The sequence below is a fragment of the Moschus berezovskii genome, chromosome 9 (genome assembly GCF_049115385.1).
Source record: "Moschus berezovskii isolate FMDL1 chromosome 9, NW_MosBer_1.0, whole genome shotgun sequence".
Taxonomy (NCBI): Eukaryota; Metazoa; Chordata; class Mammalia; order Artiodactyla; family Moschidae; genus Moschus; species Moschus berezovskii.
Window position 1 is genome coordinate 97,064,108 of NC_142468.1, and position 21,635 is coordinate 97,085,742.

Consider the following 21,635-nt stretch of genomic DNA (forward strand, 5'->3'; position numbering starts at 1 on the left):
GCTGCGCTGGGTCTTGGTTGTGGCATACGAACTCTTCATTGTGGCCCGAGGGCTTTCTCTAGCTGTGGTGCCCCAGAGCTTCTCACTGCAGTATGCAAACGTCTCTTGTTGCAGAGTATGGGCTGTAGAGCACACAGGCTTCAGTAGTTGCGGTGCATTTGCTCTCCAGTTGTAGCCTGAGAGCTCTGGAGCTCTGAGGCTCAGTAGCCCCACAGTGTGAGACCTTAGTTCCTCAACCAGGGATCAAACCTGTGTCCCTTGCACTGGAGGGCAGATTCTTAACCAGTGGGCCAGCAGGGATATCTTGTAATGTTGTTATTCAGTTGCTAAGTCACGTCCAGCTCTTTTTGACCACGTGGATTGCAGCACACCAGACTCCCCTGTCCTTCACTATTTCCTGGAGTTTGCTCAAATTCTTGTCCAGTGAGTCAGTGATGCTAGATAACTATCTCATCCTCTGCCTCCTCCTTCTCCTTTTGCCTTCAATCTTTCCCAGCATCAGGGTCTTTTCCAATGAGTCAGCGCTTCACATCAGGTGGCCAAAGCTTCAGCTTCAGCATCAGTCCTTCCAATGAATATTCAGGGTTGATTTCCTTTAGGATTGACTGGTTTGATCTTGCAGTCCAAGGGTCTCCCAAGAATCTTCTCCAGCACAATTCGAAGTGCTCAGACTTCTTTACTATCCAACTGTCACATTTATATATGACTACTGGAAAAATTGTAGCTTTGACTATACGGACCTTTGTCAGCAAAGTGATATTTTTGCTTTTTAATATGCTGTCTAAGCTTGCCATAGCTTTCCTTCCAAGGAGTAAGGGTCTTTTAATCTCGTTGCTGCAGTCCCCATCAGCAGTGATTTTGGAGCCCAGAAAAAGAAAATCTGTCACAGCTTCCACTTTTGCCCTTTCTATTTGCCATGAAGTCATGGGACCAGATGCCACGATCTTTGTTTTTTTAATGTTGAGTTTTAAGCCAGTTTTTTCACTCTCCTTTTTCACCCTCATTAAGAGGCTCTTTAGTTCTTCTTCATTTCTGCCATTAGTGGTATCATCTGCATTTCTGAGGTTGTTGATATTTCTCCTGGCAATCTTGATTCCAGCTTGTGATTCATTCAGTCCGGCATTTTGCATGATGTACCTGCATATATAAGGGCTTCCTCTGTGGCTCAGTAGTAAAGAATCCACCTGCAATGCAGAAGCAGCAGGAGACTCCGGTTCGATCCCTGGGTTGGGAAGATCTCCTGGAGGAGGCCATGGCAACCCACTCCAGTATTCTTGCCTAGAGAATCCCATGAACAGAGGAGCCTGTTGGGCTATAATTCATAGAGTCACAAAGTGTTGGACATGACTGAGGTGACTTAGCACGCATGCATACATACACCTGCATATAACTTAAATAAGCAGTGTGACAATATACAGCCTTGATGTACTCCTTTCCCGATTTTGAACCAGTCAGTTCTTCCATGTCCAGTTCTAACTGTTGCTTCTTGACCTACAAACAGGTTTCTCAGGAGACAGGTAAGGGGGTCTCATATTGCTATCCCTTTAAGAATTTTACACAGTTTGTTGTGATCCACACAATGAAAAGGTTTCATGTAGTCAATGAAGCAGAAGTAGATGTTCCTCTGCCTTTTCTAAACCCAGCTTGTACATCTGTAAGTTTTCAGTTCAGGTACTGCTGAAGCCTAGCTTGAAGGATTTTGAGAATTACCTTGCTAGCATGTGAAATGAGCACAGTTGTACAGGAGTTTCAACTTTATCTGGCATTGCCCTTCTTTGGGATCGGAATGAAAACTGACCTTTTCCAATCCTGTGGCCACTGCTGAGTTTTCCAAATTTGCTGACATATTAAGTGCACCACTTTAACAGCAGCAACTTTTAGGATTTTAAGTAGCTCAGCTGGGATTCCATCACCTCCACTATCTTTGTTCATACAATGCTTCCTAAGGCCCACTTGACTTCACACCCCAGGATGTCTGGCTCTGGTTGAGTGACTACACCATCGTGGTTACCTGCATCAGGAAGACCTTTTTCTCGTGGTTCCTCTGTGTGGTCTTTAATGGGTAGGACTCAAACGGGGCTCCTCCAGGTAGCACAGCACAGTGTGTTCTGTCTCCCCTGCTTTCCCTGTGACTTCTGTTTTTCTCTTCTCCCCCACCCCAGTTCAGGAGCCATGTTTAGCTAACGCTGAAGAATTACTCAGCTCTTGGAAACTGCTGAGCTGGGTGTTTGGGTTTCTTGGCTGAACTAAGTACTAGGTGGTGATTCAGCAGAAACTTCAGGTCCAACAACTGGCAGGGAGGGATCAGAATAAGAGGGAAGGGTAAGAGGGAGCCAGGAAAGGAAGGGACGGGGGTGGGGCAGCATGGGCGGGAGCTCAGCTGGAAGTGTCCAGGAAGAGCTGTGTGAATCAGGATGTCCACAAGCTCCAGCACAGGGGTACACCCCTCCTCCGCTGCGTGTTTGTCCTTGGAGGTGAGAAGCCCTGCCACAGGCTCAGCACATCTGTCCTTAGAGGGGCTTCTGAGATTTCCAAAACGATGTCAGTGCTTCGAGGTGAAAAGGGCTGGAGAAGGGAACACGTGCTGCAGCGTGGTAGGCAAGATCTATTTCAAAGCCCCACTATGCACCATACCAGAGCTGGAATCGAAGCTTTGTTGACAGGAAAGAACTGCATTTGACGCTGTCGTTGTTGCTTCCTTTTCACATTTTTGTATTTCACCAGTCCTTCACTCCTGCGATAATACCAACCTTTGTGGTAAGTAGGCAGAGACGTGAGATTTTATAATAGCTCCTGAGCCCATATGAAAAATGTCTTGACTCTGGATGAGCCCAGGATTTCAGAGAGCTGGCTCTGTGTCTCCGTACTCCTACCTCAATTTCCTCTCTGAGGTCGATGGGGAGAAAAGGTAGGCAGGCCTGTGTGGGCTGAGCTGGAATCTTATCTGAGTCTCCGGGTCGGGTGCCTTAGAACTCAATCAGGGCTGCGGTTTCTTTCTTTCTTTGCCTATCAGTGCCTTCTGGCAGCTGTCACTGGTTACTTCCTTGGATCTGGAAACGGCTGAAGTAAGGCAGGCCAAGGGAAGCAGCTTTTCCACGATTAGAAACACGTGCCCAGTCCCATCTAAGGAGCCGGGTCCAGCCTATCACAGGGCGGAGTGGAGCCACACCCCCTGGGGCAGGCATTGAGCTCACTGGCTGGGGGCACCACCCTGAGGACCTGTCGGAGGGGCATCACCTTACCCCTTTTGCTCCTGGTCCAGAGGGAGGGAGTAGGGGAGCAGGCCAGTACATGGCAGGAGGCTGGATGCCCCAGCAAAAGGTGAGGCTAAGAAATCAGCGCTTCTGGCAGGCCCATGACCCAGGTGAAATTTAGGGCTGCATCAGAGGGCTGGGGAGCTCCATGCCAGAAAGGTGCTTATTTTGACGCTCTGGAGGGGAACAGGGTGTTCTGATTTCTACCAAGTGGCGTCACTAGCTTCCCTTTCTGCAGCTGCCTGCTTTAGTACATTCCATCTTTCTTTTTTCTGTCCTGACCTTCTTTCTGTATTCTGCTGCTCTCAAGCTCGCTCACCCACGCGTGCTCTCTCTCTCACACCAGTAATGATGTATATTGTTCCTCCTCCTTCATCCCGCTGTGTCTCTCATGATCTTTCCCTCTCTCCTTCACCACCTGTCTTTATGGACTTTGGCCACTCTGGGCATTTTTACTGCCTGCTTTCTCTTATCTGAAAAGACAAAGAGAGCCCAGGTTCTGGAAATGCTAAAGGAAAACAAGCCTTGCTAAACTGCCTCTAGCTCACTCCTGAGGAAAGAATGAGCCAGCAATACCAAGAAATCTAAGTGGAGTTCCCGGAGTTGGAGAGAAATGTAATGTGACATTGATAAGGGACCAGAGGAGGGAAGACAAGGCAGAAAAAAAAGTCTGCTTGTGGAAATAATTTTCCAAAACCCTGGGGGACCGGCAAACACAAAACTGCTGGTTTCTGAGGAACAGCCATCCTAGTCTCCTCCCTTTTCACACTGGCCTCTTACTTCCTGCTGCCCAGCATCTTCAGGCGACAGACCCAGAGCCCCTAGTGGCCATGGGTACCACTGACAGGAGCAAGGGAGAGAGAATGTAGGCAAGGGAGGAGAAGAGTGTGGTACAAGAAAGGCCGGTGCAGTGGCAGAATAAGCGACTGGGAATTGGACGGACGGGGACCCAAGGGGGTAGTCCTGTCTTTGGCACTAATTAGCTAGAATTACTTCACACACATATAAAATGAGGTCCTGGGTCTCGCTGACTGCCCCTGAGGTTGGAACCAAGCCTCTGGGTAGTAGGGTACAGGCCTCTCCCTTCAGTACCAAGACCTGTCTATAAGTGGGCCCCAAGTGTGCCATTCTCAGCACTGCTCTTGTAACAGTCAACGCAGACTCCTAGCCAAATGGCTTCTTCCTGACTTTCATCCATCAGACCAGAGCAGTGTGGTTCATGGAGCAGAAGCTGGCTTGACTAAAGGAGCGAGAGTGGTTTGGGGATCCATATGAGAAAGTGCTCATTAGCCCTCTGCTAAAGATAAAAAATGACCCTTTCCCTGCCCAGCTGAGCAAGAAGCCAGAATCTTGTGTCCAAAACCAAGGGAGGTCCTGAAGACAGTCATCCAGTGGTCATGGTGGGGATAGCTTGTGCTTTGTGAGCTTTGGTGGGGAAGGAGAAACAGCCGTGTTATGTCCCCTCTCCCATCTCTGTCTAGCATCAGCAGTACTTGCCCACCCTGCTTCATGGGGTTATCCCCTGATGTTTCCTCTCTAGAGGAGCACAGTGGCCCTGTGCTCCCTCAGTATTTTCTGAATAGATTTGTCCATCTAGTCATTTATCCTCTATTCAGTACGTATTAACACCTACTGTGCGTTAGACCGTTACAGGGTCACCCTAGCTAGCAGTGTTATTCATGACTGTGTGTGTACTGTTGCCTGCAGAAGAACAGGGAAGTTTCCTTCTTTTCTGGGCCTGATGGGTAGAGCACCTGCAGCAATATCAGCATTCCTTGCTTTCTGTAGGACACTCCTTCCTGTACAGAATGGGTGGTGCAACCAAGGTATATGAACAAGTTTGAACATCTGGGCTCCTTTTTCAGTGCCTTGACCTTGTGTTGGAGTTGGAGAAGACTCTTGAGAGTCCTTTATACTGCAGGGAGATCCAACCAGTCCATTCTAGAGGAGATCAATCCTGGATGTTCATTGGAAGGACTGATGCTAAAGCTGAAACTGCAATACTTTGGCCACCTCATGCGACGAGTTGACTCACTGGAAAAGACTCTGATGCTGGGAAAGGTTGGGGGCGGGAGGAGAAGGGGACGATGGAGAATGAGATGGCTGGATGGCATCACCGACTCTGTGGACATGAGTTTGAGTGTACTCCGGGAGTTGGTGATGGACAGGGAGGCCTGGCGTGCTGTAGTTCATGGGGTCGCGGAGAGTCGGACACGACTGAGCGACTGAACTGAACTGAACTGAACTGACCTTATTTTTACCACTCCCGTAGCTCCCTAATCCACCTTTGTGCCCACTCTTCCAGACAGCTAGGGTTGAAGGACCCCAGAGCAGGTGATTTGTTGGTGAGCATCCTGCTGAGAAAAAGGTTGAAATGTGAGAAATTGAGGCAAAGGATCAGGGCTAGAGGAGGAAGCAAGAAGGGAGAAGCAATGCAGCAGTGCAGGGTAGGTCCTGATGTGTGATATGTTGGCTCCAGAACGCACCAAACCATCCCCTTTCCCATCTTTTCTGCTTTGCCGCCAATTGTCAGCATTATCCTGAGCAAAGTGTGCCCTCTTTTTGAGTTCCAGTTTCTTAGCTTATGAACAATAAGGATAACCATGTAACTTTTTGTATGGTCATACACAGGTTATAGAGCATCCTCGTGGCATTATAATGGACCACAGTTCTTTCCATTTTACAGATAGGGAAGGGAGGCTCAAAGAGCTTGACTGGCTTGTCCAGAGAGTGAGTGACCACGTTGGGAAGGGCGTCTTGGCCATTGGGTTCTTCAGGTTCTAAGTTGTCTGATTCTTAGTTTGCCTGGGCTGCCACGTCCCTCTGAGGGAGCCGTCTCTGCCTCTGTTCCTCAGACCTGCTCAACCCCACCCCCACTGCTACCATTTCACTCCTTGCACAAGCTGCTCAGAGCTCTGCTGGCTTGATCTGTACTTGACAGAGACACCAGAAACCCGTGTGGTCCTCTACCTGCAAGGTGTTGCTGGATAGAGCTGAGGAGAAGAGGGATAAAGTCACAGCCCTGGCTCTGTGATGGTCTTAGGGACTTAAGACCATTCCCTAATTCATCCTTAAAGGATTTTCTGAAGGAAGATTTATTTATTTATGTTAAAGATTCACTGATGTTCTGTTTCGAAATGGACTAGAGAGATTGATTTTTAAATTGCTTCTTTTACCGATAGTCTATAAATGTATTAATTTAAGGTAAAATTGTCCCCCAAATGTTGTTCCTATTCTTTCCTTCCAACTTTTGTAACCCTTGGATCTTGGGCACCTCAACTCCCTGAGTCAGCTGGGGTGGACTCTGCCTGGGGAAGCCGCAGAGCGGAGGCATTATCCACAACAAGATAGCACACAGCGGGGCCACCCTTTCCCCTCTGCCGGGAAAAATGAACTTAGACTCTGGACTCCTGAGTTCACGCATCTCTTGGCTCTCCATTGTGACATCTTTTATGGCCTTTGATTGTAGCCTCTGGTCTGTAAGGTTAGGAGACCAACCAAACTCTAGGGACAGAGAACAAAGGACTCATGTCTGTGAACATCTCAGCACTCCACTGGCCTCGAAAGCAGTTTGTAACCTTTGGGCCTGTGTGTCTGTGTGTCTGGGTTGAGCACAGGGGCCTTTTGTTGTATGGACATGGAGGAAGCTGGGGGAGAAGCCAGGGTTCATGAAGGAGGAGTATGCGGAGTCTGTTGCCCTGAATCTTTCTGAGAGGAAATGCACAGCTAGAGTTACCCTAGGGCGAGCCTGTTTACTACTGTATTGAGTTACCAAGGAGAGAAAGAGGAGGCAGTGACCCTCCAGCTATAGGATCTGGGCATGTGGAAGAGCTGAGATGCTATCATGTGGTGCATGTGATGTGGAAGTTCGCCAAGCAGGTCAGCACATTGGTGACCTCACTTTGGCTGCCTGCTCCCAGTGCTCCCCGCTCGCTCCCTCTTCTTGGTGTCCTGTGAGGCCTGTGACGGGCACTCCTTTGGGGCCCTGGCGTGTGCTGCCTTGTGAAGGCTATGATGCCCCTGCTTCCTTGTCTTTCTCTGTGGTGTCTGGCCCTGTATTCATTTCCTATTGCTGCTGTAACAAATTACCATAAACTTAGTGGCTTAAAACTACACAGGTGTGTTGCCTTACAGTTCTAGAGGTCAGAAGTCCTAAACTCAAATTGTCAACAAGGCTGAGGCCCCACTGGAGGCTCTAGGGAGAACTGTTTCCTCACCTTTCCAAGCTTCTGTATTCTTTGGCTCGTGGCCCCTTTTGCATCTTCGAAGCCAGACGCATAACATCTTTAAATCTCTCCTCCTCTCTTTTTTTTCTTAATTGAAATATATATAGTTAATTTACAGTGTTGTGTTTCTGGCATACAGCAGAGTGATTTAGTTGCAGATTTTCTTCTTCAGATTCTTTTCCATTATAGTTTATTAAAAGATACTGAATGCAGTTCCTTGGACTATACAATAGGAACTTGTTTATTTTATATATAGTACTGTGTATCTGCTAATCCCAAACTCCAAATTTATCCCTCTCCCCCCTTTCCCCTGTGATAACCATAAATTTGTTTTCTATAAAAATATGGAATGTTTCATGAATTTGCTTGTCATCCTTGCACAGGAGCCATGCTAATCTTCCCGGGTCATTCCAATTATAATGTGTGTGCTGCCAAAGTGAGCACTCAAGCCTTTCTCTGTCTCTGACTTCTGTTTTCCGTTATCACATCTCTGTTTGTAACTCTGAACTTCCTGCCTCCCTGTTATAAGGCGGCAGGGGCCCCCTCAGATAATCCAGGATCATCTCCCCACTTGCAGATATTTAATCACATTTGTGAAATTCCTTTTGTAAGGCAACATTCACAAGATTAGAGTGTTTGCACCTTAGAGGTGGTGTGTCAGCCCACCACAGGCCCCAGGAGTTCTGGTGTCTTGTCAGGGGTAGAATTGAATCAGAGGCTTCATGACTCCCCAGGGATCAGAGTGTGAGGATCAGGACTGGCCTGGGGTGAGGGTTACCTTCTCTTAGGGAGCAGGAGCTTACCTACCCTCTTCACGGTAGACGTTTCAGATCAGCACAGGCACTGTCATGGGCCTGACAAGGATTCTGCCTCTCTGCTGATCCTACAGCTTTCCCAGGGCAGAAAGCATTGAGCCCTGCTTTCCCACGTACGTGGCAGTTACCAGGCTGTGGGTTCTGGGCAGGGTAAGAGATTACTGGGTTCTGAGTCCCCCTCCTCCTGCCTGCCTCATTTTTTTGTCTCTCTCCCATTACCTTGACATTAAGGTTTTCAAACTGGGCAGATTAAGTAACCAACCCCTGACTTCAGCATCTTCTTGAAGTCTCATCTTCTTGATAAACTTTCACCATCCCTTTTTTTATAAGCCAGGAAACAAAAGAAAAAGAGAGGAGCAGATGCCCAAGAAATACAGAGAAATCTGGGATTCCATGGAGCCCTCTAGGGAAGCAGCAACCCTCCACACAGTCAGGTTACAATGCACATCTTATGTCTTCCTGTCAATTTTGCCCAGCTAGCCCCACATTATAAAAATTCTCTCTAATGCCAGGATCTTCCTCACCTATAAGAGGCATCTCTGGGGAATTCCTTGGCAGTCCAGTGGTTAGGACTCTGAGTTCTCATTTCCGAGGGTCTGGGTTTGATTCCTGATTGGGGGAAACTAAAATCCCACAAGCTGTGGGGCTTGGCCAAAAGAAAAAGGAAGCATCTCTGATTTCCTTGGGCTGACCTAGGGGCTCCATGTGGATGCCTGCCAAGCTTCTGTGAAGAGCTCTACTGTCGTCATATTGCTTTGTGATCTTTTAAGCTCAGCCGTCTCCCCTCTTACGGTGTGAACTTCCTAAAGAGAGGAAGGGACTTGTGTCTTATTTGTAACTCCCCCCACCAGGGTATCTAGTAAGGGTCTTTGTAGATGATGGTTGGATGGATGGAGACTCTCACATCTCAAGCTGCAATTGCCTCCCGTCCCCATCTACATGTGGCTTCCCTGAGGTCACTGTATCTCAAGCATGCATAACTCAAGATCTGGCTGGGAAGAGAGCAGGGACATAACCCTCAGCCACAGAAAGCACTCTGGGTATAGACAGACAGCGACAGGATGCCTGAGGAAGGCAGGGTCTTGGCAAGTGTTGCCTTTCCTCACTGACCTTTTCTCTTGGGATGGAAGCTCAGGTTTCAGCCTGCTGTGAGGGAGGCTAACCTGGGGTACCAGGAGACTGACAGTACCGTCTCTCCCCTCAGTCACATGCTGTGATCACCTGTAGGGCCAAGGGTCAGATGGGGTAGGGGCGTTGCTGCAGCCATTGTCCAAGGAGATTAGTGTCACAGGCAGCCTATCTCTCCCACCCTATTCTCAAGATTTCTCTATTATGTCTGAAAGATCCCTGAAAAGGCTAGAAGTTAAAGATTAGTTAAGGGCTAGGTTCTTGTGGGGATAGGCTTAGGAAGGACAGAAGACACGCACAGTAAGTTAACTTGACAAATTGTCCTTTCCTTCAAACTTCTCAATGTCCCCAGGAACACTGTGAAGAAGCCTCTCTGGCTGCCTGGTTAAGCAGGCACGTGGGGACATGGCCACATTTTGCCCTTTCCTCCCCTTGGCAAGGATGATCTCTGCATGATGACATCATGATCTGGTTCCTCATTCTGTAATCCTTACCTCTCCTGGAGTCACAAGGGTTTTGTTTCCTAATCTTCCTTTCATACATCAGTCTCCTTTATCCTTTAGTCATTATTGTTTCTATCTGCTTGAACTCCGGGGGCCCAGGGACCCAGCCTTGTACCTCGGGGCCTGGGGAGGAGTTGAGATTACAGGCCTAATTACTTGTTAGCAGGCATGTGATCCTGAAATCCTTATTGAATTGAGCAAGATAATGTGTATGTATCAGGACATCTCAGCCCATCTGGAACATTTACAAAATGTTCTAGTTCGGGCACATGAAGTCCTTCCTCTGAAAACATGTTTTGATTCTCATTATATGACACCATCTTGGATAAAAGCTCCTCCACCAGGAATCAAGAGTTCCTGCCCTTGAAGTTATGCTTCCTGCTGCTATTTTGATGCTGTGAAACCAACTGAGAAGGTTCCTGGAGAGCTGGGGAGATTGGTGCCCACTGTAGGACGTGTAGACTGACATGAGACTGGAGGATTGATGAATTGTGGCATTTTCTTTATTCAAGTATTAAGTATTTGTTGAGCACCTACAATATGCAGGCACCAGTGATATGCCCTGGCTTCCCTAGTGTCTCAGCAGTAAAGAATCTGCCTGTCAACGCAGGAGACTTGTGTTTGATCCCTGGGTTGGGAAGATCCCCTGGAGAAGGAAATGGCAACCCATTCCAGTCTTCTTGCCTGGAGAATCCCACAGACAGAGGAGCCTGGCAGGCTACAATCTATGGGGTCGAAAAAGAGTCCGACACGACTTAGAGATTAAACAACAATGACAAATGATATGCCCTGGGGTTAAAAATATGAAAAAATTATAGCCCTGCCCTTCTACAGGGAGACACAGAAAAAGAAAGAGATAATTGTAATACAAAGAAATAAGTGCCAGCCTTATAAACAAAGTGGTCTGGGAGTAGAAAGGAGGTATGAACTTTGTTCCTTGTCTACAAAATGCAGTTGATACATCTTACCTGGCAGGCACCTTGTTAGGAATAAATAAAATAATAAAGACTCATGGCACGGGTGACATTTGAGCAGGATCTTGAAAGATGAGGAGGTTCCCAGGTAGAAACAGCACTGGGAGGAAGGTCACAGATGGATAATAATGTCAGGTCCTTACCCTGAGGAGATGTTCTCAGAATCAAGTAAGGTTGGAAAATACTTAGAAAGTAAAAGCACAGTTTCAGAAGGTGTTGATAGAACTTGGTCAGCTGTTCAAGTAAAATCAGAGGCCTGATTAGAGAAGAGAGAGTCTCACTACATGTATGGCTTGTGCCCTGGAAGGTTGAGGGCACATGCTGGTGTCTGTTTCGGGGAAGGGGAAACAAGGGGATTTTACTTTTTTCCCCATATTCTCAAGTACTTCATAACCATCAGGAAGCTGGGTTACTGCCGCCCCTGTGCTCCCCTAAGTTGCTTAGTAAGTGTGGCAGTAGAACCATCCTTCGCTTTGGAGCTCTCGGCCAGCCCTTGGAGGTTCCATGTTATAAGTGTTTCTATGGGATCCCTGTGACTCCTAGCCCCCCATGCCACTAAAGAAGATGTGGGGATGGTGGCAAATAAACATGAAAACATGCTCAATAGCATTAGTCTCTAGGGGAATGCAAATCCAAACCTCAATGAAATGTCACTACACACTCTTCAGAAATGGTCAGACCTTTGAAGCTGACAATACCAAATGCTGCCAAGGATGCAGAACAACAGGAGTATGCATTCCTGGTGGGAATTCAAAATGATATAACCACTTTGGAAAACAGTTTGGTAATTTCATATAAAGTCAAACTATGACCCAAAATCCCATCGCTGGAAATTTCCTTAAAAGAAATGAAAACTCTCCTCAAAGACCTCTATGATCCACTCAAAAACGTCTATGCAGGTGTTTATAGCAGCTTTATTTATAATAGCCCCAAACTGGGAGCCACCCAAATGTCCATTTTCTATTGAATAGAAAACTAATACACTCATATAATGGAATGTTGCTTGACAATAGAAAGGGACTATTAATATATACAGCAATATGAATGGATCTCAGAACCACCATTTTAAGTGAAATAAGCCAGACATAAAAGGCTGCATATTATATGATTCCATTTATGTGACATTCTGGAAAAGGCAAAACTTTGGGGACAGAAATTAAATTGGTGGTTTCCAGATCTAAGGGAAGGGGGTAAGGGAAAGGGGCTGACCTCAAAGGAGCACAGTATAAAAAAGGAGTTTTAGGGGTGTTGGAAATGTTCTCTACAGAGGGTGTCGTAGTGACTAAACAACTGAATACATTTGTCAAATCTCATCAAACTGTACACTTACAAAAATGAAATTTACTAAATGTAACTTAGAACTTGGAAAAGCTGAATAACAAAAGATTCCCCTAAACCTTGTTACCCTAAAACCATGTTCAGGAAGACAACATCCAGGATTCTACCAGCTGCTCAGGGCCCCTCTTGAGCACACAATATCTTGAGCCCACATTCATGCCCTGATGAGAGGCTGATTTTTTTTTCCCCAAAGTCAGTGCCCACACTTCCATGCTCACTTCTGACTTCTAAGCCTGAGCAGGGCGTGTTCTGACCAAGCTCTAATTTATGGCACGCAGTCCCCATTTGGAACCCCACCTACTAACCCCACCAAAGTTTCAGATGCTGGTGATGAGCCTGCAGCATTTTTGGCTCACCTATTACAGTCTCCTCATCAGGACTGAGGAGCTTTGCTGCTTCTGTCCAGAGGGATCCGGTAGTCTCCTCATGGCCCTGAGGATATGTTCGGGGGTCTGTCATTGCAGTGCTCCTCACATGGATCAACTGCTCCAGTGTGCGGTGGGCCACCCGGGTTCAAGACATCTTCACAGCTGGGAAGCTCCTGGCCCTGGCCCTGATCATCATCATGGGAGTTGTACAGATCTGCAAAGGTGGGTATCATCAGAACGTGCCAACCCTTGCATGCACACAGCCCTCGCACCGTCTTTGGACGTGTGCACAGCCTGAGATGTCCCAATTCTATCCTTTTCTTATGTGTTATCACTATTTATTTATTTGGCTGTGCCAGGTCTTAGTTGTGGCATGCGGGATTTAGTTTTCCCAGAGCAGGGATTAAACTGAAGCCCACTGCATTGGGAGCCTTAACCACTGGACCACTAGGGAAGTCCTTGAATGACTTTTCTTATCCACTTGCTTGACAAAGGGGACAAGAAACCAATTTCCCCAGGATGGTTGGGAGCTGAGTACCCCCTGGGGTGCCAAGTTCTGTCCTCCCTTGCTGACCTCATGGTTCCATCACAGGTAGATGAAGATTTCATATTTCTAGACATTGCTGTTTGTCCCAGCTCCAGGGAGGCTCTTTGTATCTTATATTTTATCTTGTCCATATCTTAACATGGGAGACAGAGGAGATTTTTACACATTTCAGAAATTACTCAGCTCCACAAGAGAGAGCTCTACATTCCTGGGGCCCCTGCCAACATTCCCCATTGGATTGGCCCTTTCCAAGCCCTAGTCTGTATTTGGTTTCCATGGTTCCCATGGCAGCACTAGACTTTGCCTAGTGTCACTACCTCCTAGAGAAAGTCAGATGACAAACAGGGGGACCTCCCACCAGCCCACAAGCCCTGGAGGTGGTATGATGTGTCTGGATTTTGATTCCAGAAAACAAAATTAAGGTTCAGCTCTACAATGGGCCTAATTATTTTCATCCGTTGGATTCAGTTCTTTAGCAGGTGGTATTGTTTTCAGGAGTTGAGACTTAAAGAAATCACTGGGCTGTCTTTTCAAAGATATGAGGCTCTCCTAATCTGGTCTCAGTGCCTTTTCCCGATCACTCTCATCTCATTATTTCCTGTCTAAATGCTCGATTATGGGTGAAGATATAAAGTATGGTCAGCTACTCCGTATCTCACTACAGTCTTAGTCAGCAGCCTTTCCTGAGAACCCCTTGTGTACAGGATACTGTGCTGAGGGCTGAGAAGGCAACTGGAAAGCTGTCCACTGAGGATGCCCCATCTTCAGGAAATCTATTCCATGAAAAGATAGACCAAACACACACCCTAGGAAGAGGCAGGAGGATATTGACAAAGAAACACAGCAAGCTTGAGCTAAAGGCATCACAGAAGCTTATGTTTGAGTGTATGTCGTTCTTGCTGCTTTCTCCATGAAAACGTACAAACTTGGAAATGAGGGAGGGTGGTCAGAAGACTGCCAGTGACTCCACTCCTGCATCTCTGAGTCCTAGTGAGCCAGCTCCATTTACCCTGCCCTGCCCAGTAACCTCTCCCAGTCTTTCCTTCCAAGGAACTTTGCCTTTTGAAAAAGGAACATTCAGAGCTGTGCTTTGGACCTGAGCCCCCATTTGGACTCATCATTATCATGTTTTGGGGGGGTCCTGAACTTCTCAGCCCATTTTTGGCCCACTTCACCAATATGTGGGGTTCACTGTAGACCAGGGACCTGGGGCTGCCGGGCTCTGACATGTGTTTCTCTGAGCAGCCTCCTGTCCGTGTGTCCGCAGGACAGTACTTCTGGCTGGAGCCAAAGAATGCATTTGATAATTTCCAAGAACCCGACATCGGCCTCATCGCACTGGCTTTCCTTCAGGGCTCCTTTGCCTATGGAGGCTGGAACTTTCTAAATTATGTGACTGAAGAGCTTGTCGATCCCTACAAGTGAGTTACAACAGCTCTCCCCCTCCCCCTTCAATATCCCAGGCACCTGCCACTGGAAAGAGGGAGCCAGGTGCCCAGCGCCCACTTCTCCCCATAGCCCCCTTCTGACCATGACCTGGTCTAGCCTGAAGAAATGGTTCATTTTCCAGGAGCTTAGACCATTTGTCACTCACCCTGCAGGCGAAAAACAATCCAATGACTACCCTGGAGCAGATTACAAGCTGAAAGTGGTGCTGAGATAACCCCACTGCCTTAGAGAATGAAATGTGCCCTGAGAGAATTCCAGGCATCTTACTCATCTGTCTTGCAACAGACAGGTCTTTGTCTTGAGGTGTAGGAATTATGGGGGATGGGGCGAGCACATTGTGGAGACTCTGGTCAGGAAGAGATAAACAGGTGTGGAGAGTATTTCCAGCCTAAGCTGTCTCATTTCCTTTCAACTGTCCTGCCCATATGGAGACAAAATCCACCCCCCAAGTAGAGGGAACATCACAGAAGGCTGCATGGTCAGCTTCCTGCAGGGAGACAGAAGGCACTCCCTGGACCCCCTGATGAAGCAGGTGGTCCCAGGTGCCAGACCTGCCCCCTCTCACCTCCTCTCCCTCTACAGGAACCTTCCCAGAGCCATCTTCATCTCCATCCCACTGGTCACATTTGTGTATGTCTTTGCCAATGTGGCTTACGTCACTGCAATGTCCCCCCAGGAGCTGCTGGCATCAAATGCAGTCGCTGTGGTAAGAAATTAAACTTGAGGAGGGATGAATTAGGAATAGGGAGGAACAGAGATGCACTACTATATATAAAATAGATAAAGAATAAGGACCTACTGTATAGCACAGGGAAATATATTCGATATCATGTACTAACCTATAATGGAAAAGAATCTGAAAAGGAAGATGCATATATATATATATATCACTGAGTTGCTTTGCCTGAAACAGTAAGTCAACTATACTTCAACTTAAAAAAAGGATAGAAATCAAACCTATATGCCCTCAAAACTAACACCACATTGTAAATCAACTATACTCCAATAAAAATTTAAAACCAAAAACTCTCATGTGCCCTCAAACCAGGAACGGTGACATAGCCTCACTGGTTTAGTCCCACTCACTTTCCCCTGATCCATGCCTTTGTGGGTCTGGAAGTCTTCTCAAGTCCTCAGGGCAGAAGCCACATCTTCAGGTGCCCAGGAGCAATCAAAATATTTACTACCTGACCCTTGACAGAAAAGTTTGCCAACTCCTGACCTGTGGTGGCAGTTTAGTCACCAAGTCATGTTTGACTCTTTCAATCCTATGGACTGTAGCCCACCAGGCTCCTCTGTCCACGGGACTTCCTAGATAAGAATACAGGAGTGGGTTGCCATTTCCTTCTCTAGGAGATTCTCAACCCAGGGATTGAACCAGCATCTCCTGAGTCTCCTTGGCAAGCCAATTCTTTAGCACTGAGCCACCTGGGAAGAGCTAACTCCTGACCGAGGGCACTTTAAACGCTGTATGTGATGATTGTATAAAGGAGATAGGCTCCTCCTCAGAAAGTCACTATCTTGCACAAGACATGCTGTTTCCCTCTGCCTCCATAACCACACCTGGGCAACCTGACTCCTTCCCTCATCAGGGAAAAGTGTGTGCGGTTTGTGTTCTTTGGGGAGAGATCTTGCAGGTCCAAGGCATTGTGGTCCCTGTTACCTGGGAAAGACCTGGGAACCATGTAATTCCCTCATGTGGCTCACCTGGACCACAGCCCCAGCCCACCACTGTTATCACATGTCTCATCACTGAAGACCATAAAGAAAGAGGCCCTGCACTGCCCGGTGGTAGTTCACAAACATCCAACCCTCCCCAACAAGACAGCTCTTTTAAACAACTCCTCCTCCAAATGTGCTATAAGTTATATAAAAATACAAATGCTGTAACTCAAGTATGTCCCTGGCTCAGAGAATGTGGAAAAAGCTGCTCCCCCAATGTTTTATATCCTTTCAATACATGAAGACTAGTGTATAGCTTCACCACCTTTTCTTTCTTAGCCTATGTAGTGGTTTGTTCTTATCATACCCCACCCCAGTATCTTCTGTTTCTATGAATGAAGGTTTATTTCTATTTTACAGATGGAAAAGCTGAGGCTCAAAATTAAGAGCTTTGCTCAAGATCTCATAGCTCCTAAATGCTAGGCTATGATTTGAACCCCAGCCTGCCTGACTCTCTAGTGTTCCTTGTATGCAGGCCTGGACTCACACAGCTGGCTTCCGGTCCTCACCCTCCACTTTCCGGGTGTGTGATCTTAGGCAAACTACTTAATTGATTTGTGCCTCAGTTTCCTTATCCACACAGCAAGGATTGCAGGTGTTTATTATCATCACCACACACAGTCTTGTTTGTTATTCAATCCCAAACATTACTGACTCCCCACTGTGTAGTCATTACCAAGGGAACTGGGGGTGCACGAGGGGCGATGGACCCCGTCGTCCCTGCTTCCCAGGGCTTTAGCCCAAGAGACGCAGCGGGGCGGATCTGGGAGGGAGCCTTCTCAGCAGTGGCACGCGTGTGGAAGGCTGTGAGCTCACCTTCCCCACTCACCCCTTTGTTTCCCCTCTCAGACCTTTGGAGAAAAACTCTTGGGGGTCATGGTCTGGATCATGCCCATTTCCGTCGCCCTGTCTACATTTGGAGGAGTCAACGGGTCCCTCTTCACCTCCTCCCGGTGAGTGGCATCCAGGCCCTTCCAGGGCCAGGGACCCCTCTGCTGTGCATATTGCTCTATGTGTATGTGGGGGGCTTGTCTCCATCAATGGGGCTCTGTGTGGGCGCCTGGCAGAGGAGCCCATGCTGCTCATGTGGTGACGCACAACGTGTGTGGCTTTCCATGTGGTGGCAAGAAGCACCAGCCTTCCCACCTCATGTCCAGAGAGGCAGAGGGCTGAGGAGGCCCAGGCCACATGCTTGGCAGCAGGACAGTGTCTTGCCTGCAGCCTTGGAGTCCCTTTTCCACTTGCCTAGAAACAGGCCATGCTGGCTGGAAAGGAACCCCACTCTGAAAGGGACCAGGAGGGACCCATGCCCGGGGCCTCTGGGCTAACCTCCCGTCAAAGTCCTGGGTCCAGACTGCAGGTGGAACAGGCTCATCTCTGAGTGCCCTGAGGGTGCAGGCTCCTCCCTGTTGAATAGACAGGCAGCTGTGGGAGGCCCTTGTGTGGCCACCGTGAGACTCAGGTAGGGGTGTAAAGTGAGACAACTGGGGAAGAACGGAAGGGAAACACTTGTCCAAAGCCATATCCCTCATCCCAAACTCTCAGGGAAACCCAAGGTGTGAGTGGACCCAGGAGTCCCCAGCCCCCACCTCCACAGACCCGGACATCTGGCCCCCTCTTTGATGTCCCATCTTGTTGTCTCCAGAATGGGCGGTTGAGCCCAGCAGATGCTGGATGATTTCCATTGCTGTGGTTCAGAGGGTCCTCCGGTTCTTAGGAAGCCCCCCTCCCCCAAGGACACAGTCCTACTCGCAAAGCAGTGAGCCCCTGAGTTCAGCTGCTTCCCAAGCCACCAGTCACATCAGGGAGGAGTTCCCATGCAATGACAAGGGAGTGTCATGTTTTCAGGACCCAGGGCAGGGAAGAGGGAGTGTGGGCGTCCCCTGACCCCAGGACCCTCCGGCACTCACCCACGGCAACCTCGTATGCGTGTTACACAGGAGCAGTGGCCACCTGGAGGCCCCAGCCGAGGGCGAGCGGTGGAAGATCAGTGACCCATGAGGCTCTCTGGGATCTATTGGAGGAGAGTGACTGGCTCCAGTCGCTTTAGAGTGGGGTTTGTCCCTCGGGCAGGCTGAACAGTGGTCTGCGTGCATGTAGTCCAGCTGTGTGTGCATGCGGAGGCAGTGGCCCGGTGTGCTCAGCCTTGGAGTCAGAGGCACAGCTCACCCAGCAGGCCTCCTCAACTCATCCTTCCAGTTCCTTCCTCCCATCCCTCCTTCTCTCTCTTACTTCTTTGTGTTTGGGGGAAGGGAGAGGATGATTCTTCCTGAGGAGTAGGCGTGTGTATGCGTGTGTCGTGCTTAATGTCATGTCTGCTCCGTGGTTGGCTAGCCGGGCAACGATTGTCTCTTGTGAACTTGACTTGCTAGTGCTGTTGGACCTGTCAGCTCCCTGGGTTGCATGTGGAGGAGACATGTGAACGTGGGGCCCTGGTTATGTGCATGGTGAGGCCCACAGAGCACCGGGGGCCCCGCTGGGTGCATGAGGCTGCCCTGCAGAGGCGATGATGCCATGTAGCTGCATGAAACTGTGAAATGGGTGAGGTTGCTGATGGTGGCAATGAGGGTGTGCATATGGGTACTTGGGGCCATGATCAACTCAGGAGCCGCTGCTGATAGCCCACTCTCCCCCATACCCAAATGACAAAGCGATGGTTCTCTCAGACCACCCAGCGGGCTGACTCTGTATCATTCTGTCCCCCCATCACATCCCCTTCCTCTCACCCTTAGCTGATCCTTTCCCTCCAAAATCATAGAAAAAAGAAAAAGTGGTCTAATTTCTACTAATATGTAAATGCCTCCTAACAGCTTACAGTATTATTCTCTTTTTTCTTGGGAGAGGAAAGAGGAAGAAGGGCTGCTCTTTATGTTAAAATTTCTCTCTCTTTTTTTTAATCCTGGCTGCGCTGGGTTTTGCTGCATTGAATGGGCTTTTCTAGTTGTGTGTGGGTTTGGTTGCCCCACAGCATGTGGGATCTTAGTTCCCCAACCAGGGATCAAACCCATGTTCCCTGCACTGGAAGGCAGATTCTTAACCACTGGACTACCAAGGAACTCCCTAAAATTTCTGTTTTTAAAAATAATTTGTAAACATCAATATCCAAGTCATGATACTTTAATACAGTTTTGCAGTATATTACCAATGGGAGAGTTTTGGGTGAAGTCTACGTAAGGTCACATTATTTCTTGCAACTGCATGTGAGTCTACAAGTATCTCAGAAAGAAAAATTATCATTATTTTAAAGTTAAAAAATAATTTGGGGGGAATTTTCCTGGAAGTTAAGTGGTTAGGACTCCATGCTTTCATTGCCAAGGGCCCAAGCTTCAATCTCGGTCAAGGAACTAAGAGCCTATAAGCTAGGGCACAGTGCAGGAAAAAAAAAATTTTTTTTTTTTTAGTTTCTTGTCTATTTTTTTTCAGTCTTTTTTATCTTGCAATATCTTTGTATGTACTCCTTTTACTAACTGTATGCATTTCTTTGGAATGGTTTTTTGGGGATTAGAATAAGTAGCTTAAGGATATAAATGTTCAGGTATAATTTACATACCACAAAATACCCAGATCATAAGTGTTCAGATTGATGAATTTTGACGATTGTTGATAACCATGTAACTACCACCCAAAACACGATGATACAGAACATTTGCACATATCCCCCCGCAAGTTCTCATGTGTCCCTTCCTCATCCACATCTATTCCCCACCCCCCACAAGGGCAACTACTTCTTGACCAGAATATATATTTTCATGTACAGTTTATTCCCCATGCCCCAAAGAACCTATATCCTCTGAGGGGGGAGGTACATTTTTTAAGGGATTAAGGCATTAAGCAAAGGAGAGAGGCTACTCCTACAGCCCTCCAAGCTTTGTGAAAGATTCTCAGAGTAACAGCACGTCATCAGGAACCCCAGACCACACTCAAGGTCTCCACACCCCTGAATCCATCCACGTATCCACTGACTGCCTCTGGTTTGCCTGCACCTGCATTTGTGAACGTGGGTCCTTTTACTAGTGGGCTGGAAGGTGTGCACGAGAAGTAGCTGGCTGGAGTGGAGATGCTCCTGTGTGGGCAGAGGTGGACCTGGATGAGGGGGCTGGGCTAGGGAGGGAGCACCCTTGGATGGTCCATGGGCCATCCCAGGCTGACCTGCTTTTCTCTCTGCCAGGCTGTTCTTTGCTGGAGCCAGGGAGGGCCACCTTCCCAGCGTGTTGGCCATGATCCACGTGAAGCGCTGCACCCCCATCCCAGCCTTGCTCTTCACAGTAAGGGTCCCTTCCTCTGCCAGCCCTACACACACCCTCCCTCTGTGCTATTTTGAACTGGGGAGTTCATACTTCCTACACATGCCTCTATTACCCCTGTGCTCCTAGGTTTCTTGGGGCCTCTGATAATCTAGCAAATGGTATACATGGGCCTGATTAATATCAAGAAATATAGCAAGGAAGGAGCCTGAGTCCTGGAATGCCTTAAGGCTTCCAGGCTGGCTCGTCTCATTCTTCCATCCTTTTGAGTCAGACTGAAGTAGCTGCTTCCAGATTCTACAAGCTCACAAAAAAGCTTTTTTTCTTGGCTCCTCCTGCCCCTGTTACCCATAGGGTTGCAGCTTTGGGCCTCTGCTCCTGGCTGATCACAGCACACTCCCACCCCTCCCCATCAACCCTCTTGCCCAAGGAGGCTCTGGCAGTCTCTGGGGAAACACCACTGAAATAAATCTGGTGTCATACCAAATAAGAGAAATCAGAAGGGAAGACTGGTAAACTGAAAGTGGAGAAAAGGAAACAATGGGGGTGTCTGGTAAATGGAGGTGGAATTACACCAGAATAGAATCATTTATATTCAGCATACAGAAGAAGAAAGTCTTTGGATTGTTTCTTTTTTTCCTTCTGGATCCCAACTAAAATATCAAAAATTACTTTGGTCTTAATAGAGAAGCAGTTAGACCAGAGAGCAGAGCTCTCAAGAGTCAAGGGCATTCACTGTACATTAGGGGAAATTTCAGAACGTTCTGATACAGGAAGAAGGTCATCTTGATTGGTCAGTGGTGAAAGGCAGCTAGAGAAGACTCAGTGCTCCCAGTGAGCCACGAACTTTTTTTCAGTTTGCACCATTGGTGCAGGCTTATGATGGCAACCCACTCCAGTATTCTTGCCTGGAAAAGTCCACGGACAGAGGAACCTGGTAGGCTACAGTCCATGGAGTCCCAAAGAGTCGGACACGACTGAACGACTTCACTTTCTTTCTTTTCTTTATGACTACAAGGCAATTACAGTAAGAATCTGGCTTTTTCATCCCTTAAATTCTTCTTGAT

General features: G+C 47.9%; 1 protein-coding gene and 1 non-coding gene across 2 annotated transcripts in view; one reads left to right on the plus strand and one right to left on the minus strand.

Annotated features, from left to right (window-relative positions):
• Positions 1-21,635, plus strand: part of SLC7A8 (solute carrier family 7 member 8) — a 51,723-nt gene that overhangs the window by 24,507 nt on the left and 5,581 nt on the right. The window contains exons 5-9 of the mRNA XM_055436610.2: positions 12,703-12,828; positions 14,421-14,574; positions 15,185-15,308; positions 17,174-17,277; positions 20,493-20,589. Coding sequence (XP_055292585.1) covers positions 12,703-12,828; positions 14,421-14,574; positions 15,185-15,308; positions 17,174-17,277; positions 20,493-20,589 — 605 coding nt within the window. The remainder of the gene's footprint in view (positions 1-12,702; positions 12,829-14,420; positions 14,575-15,184; positions 15,309-17,173; positions 17,278-20,492; positions 20,590-21,635) is intronic.
• LOC129563677 (U6 spliceosomal RNA) lies at positions 7,819-7,924 on the minus strand. The gene has a single exon (XR_008687415.1). It is a non-coding gene; the product is annotated as a U6 spliceosomal RNA (small nuclear RNA).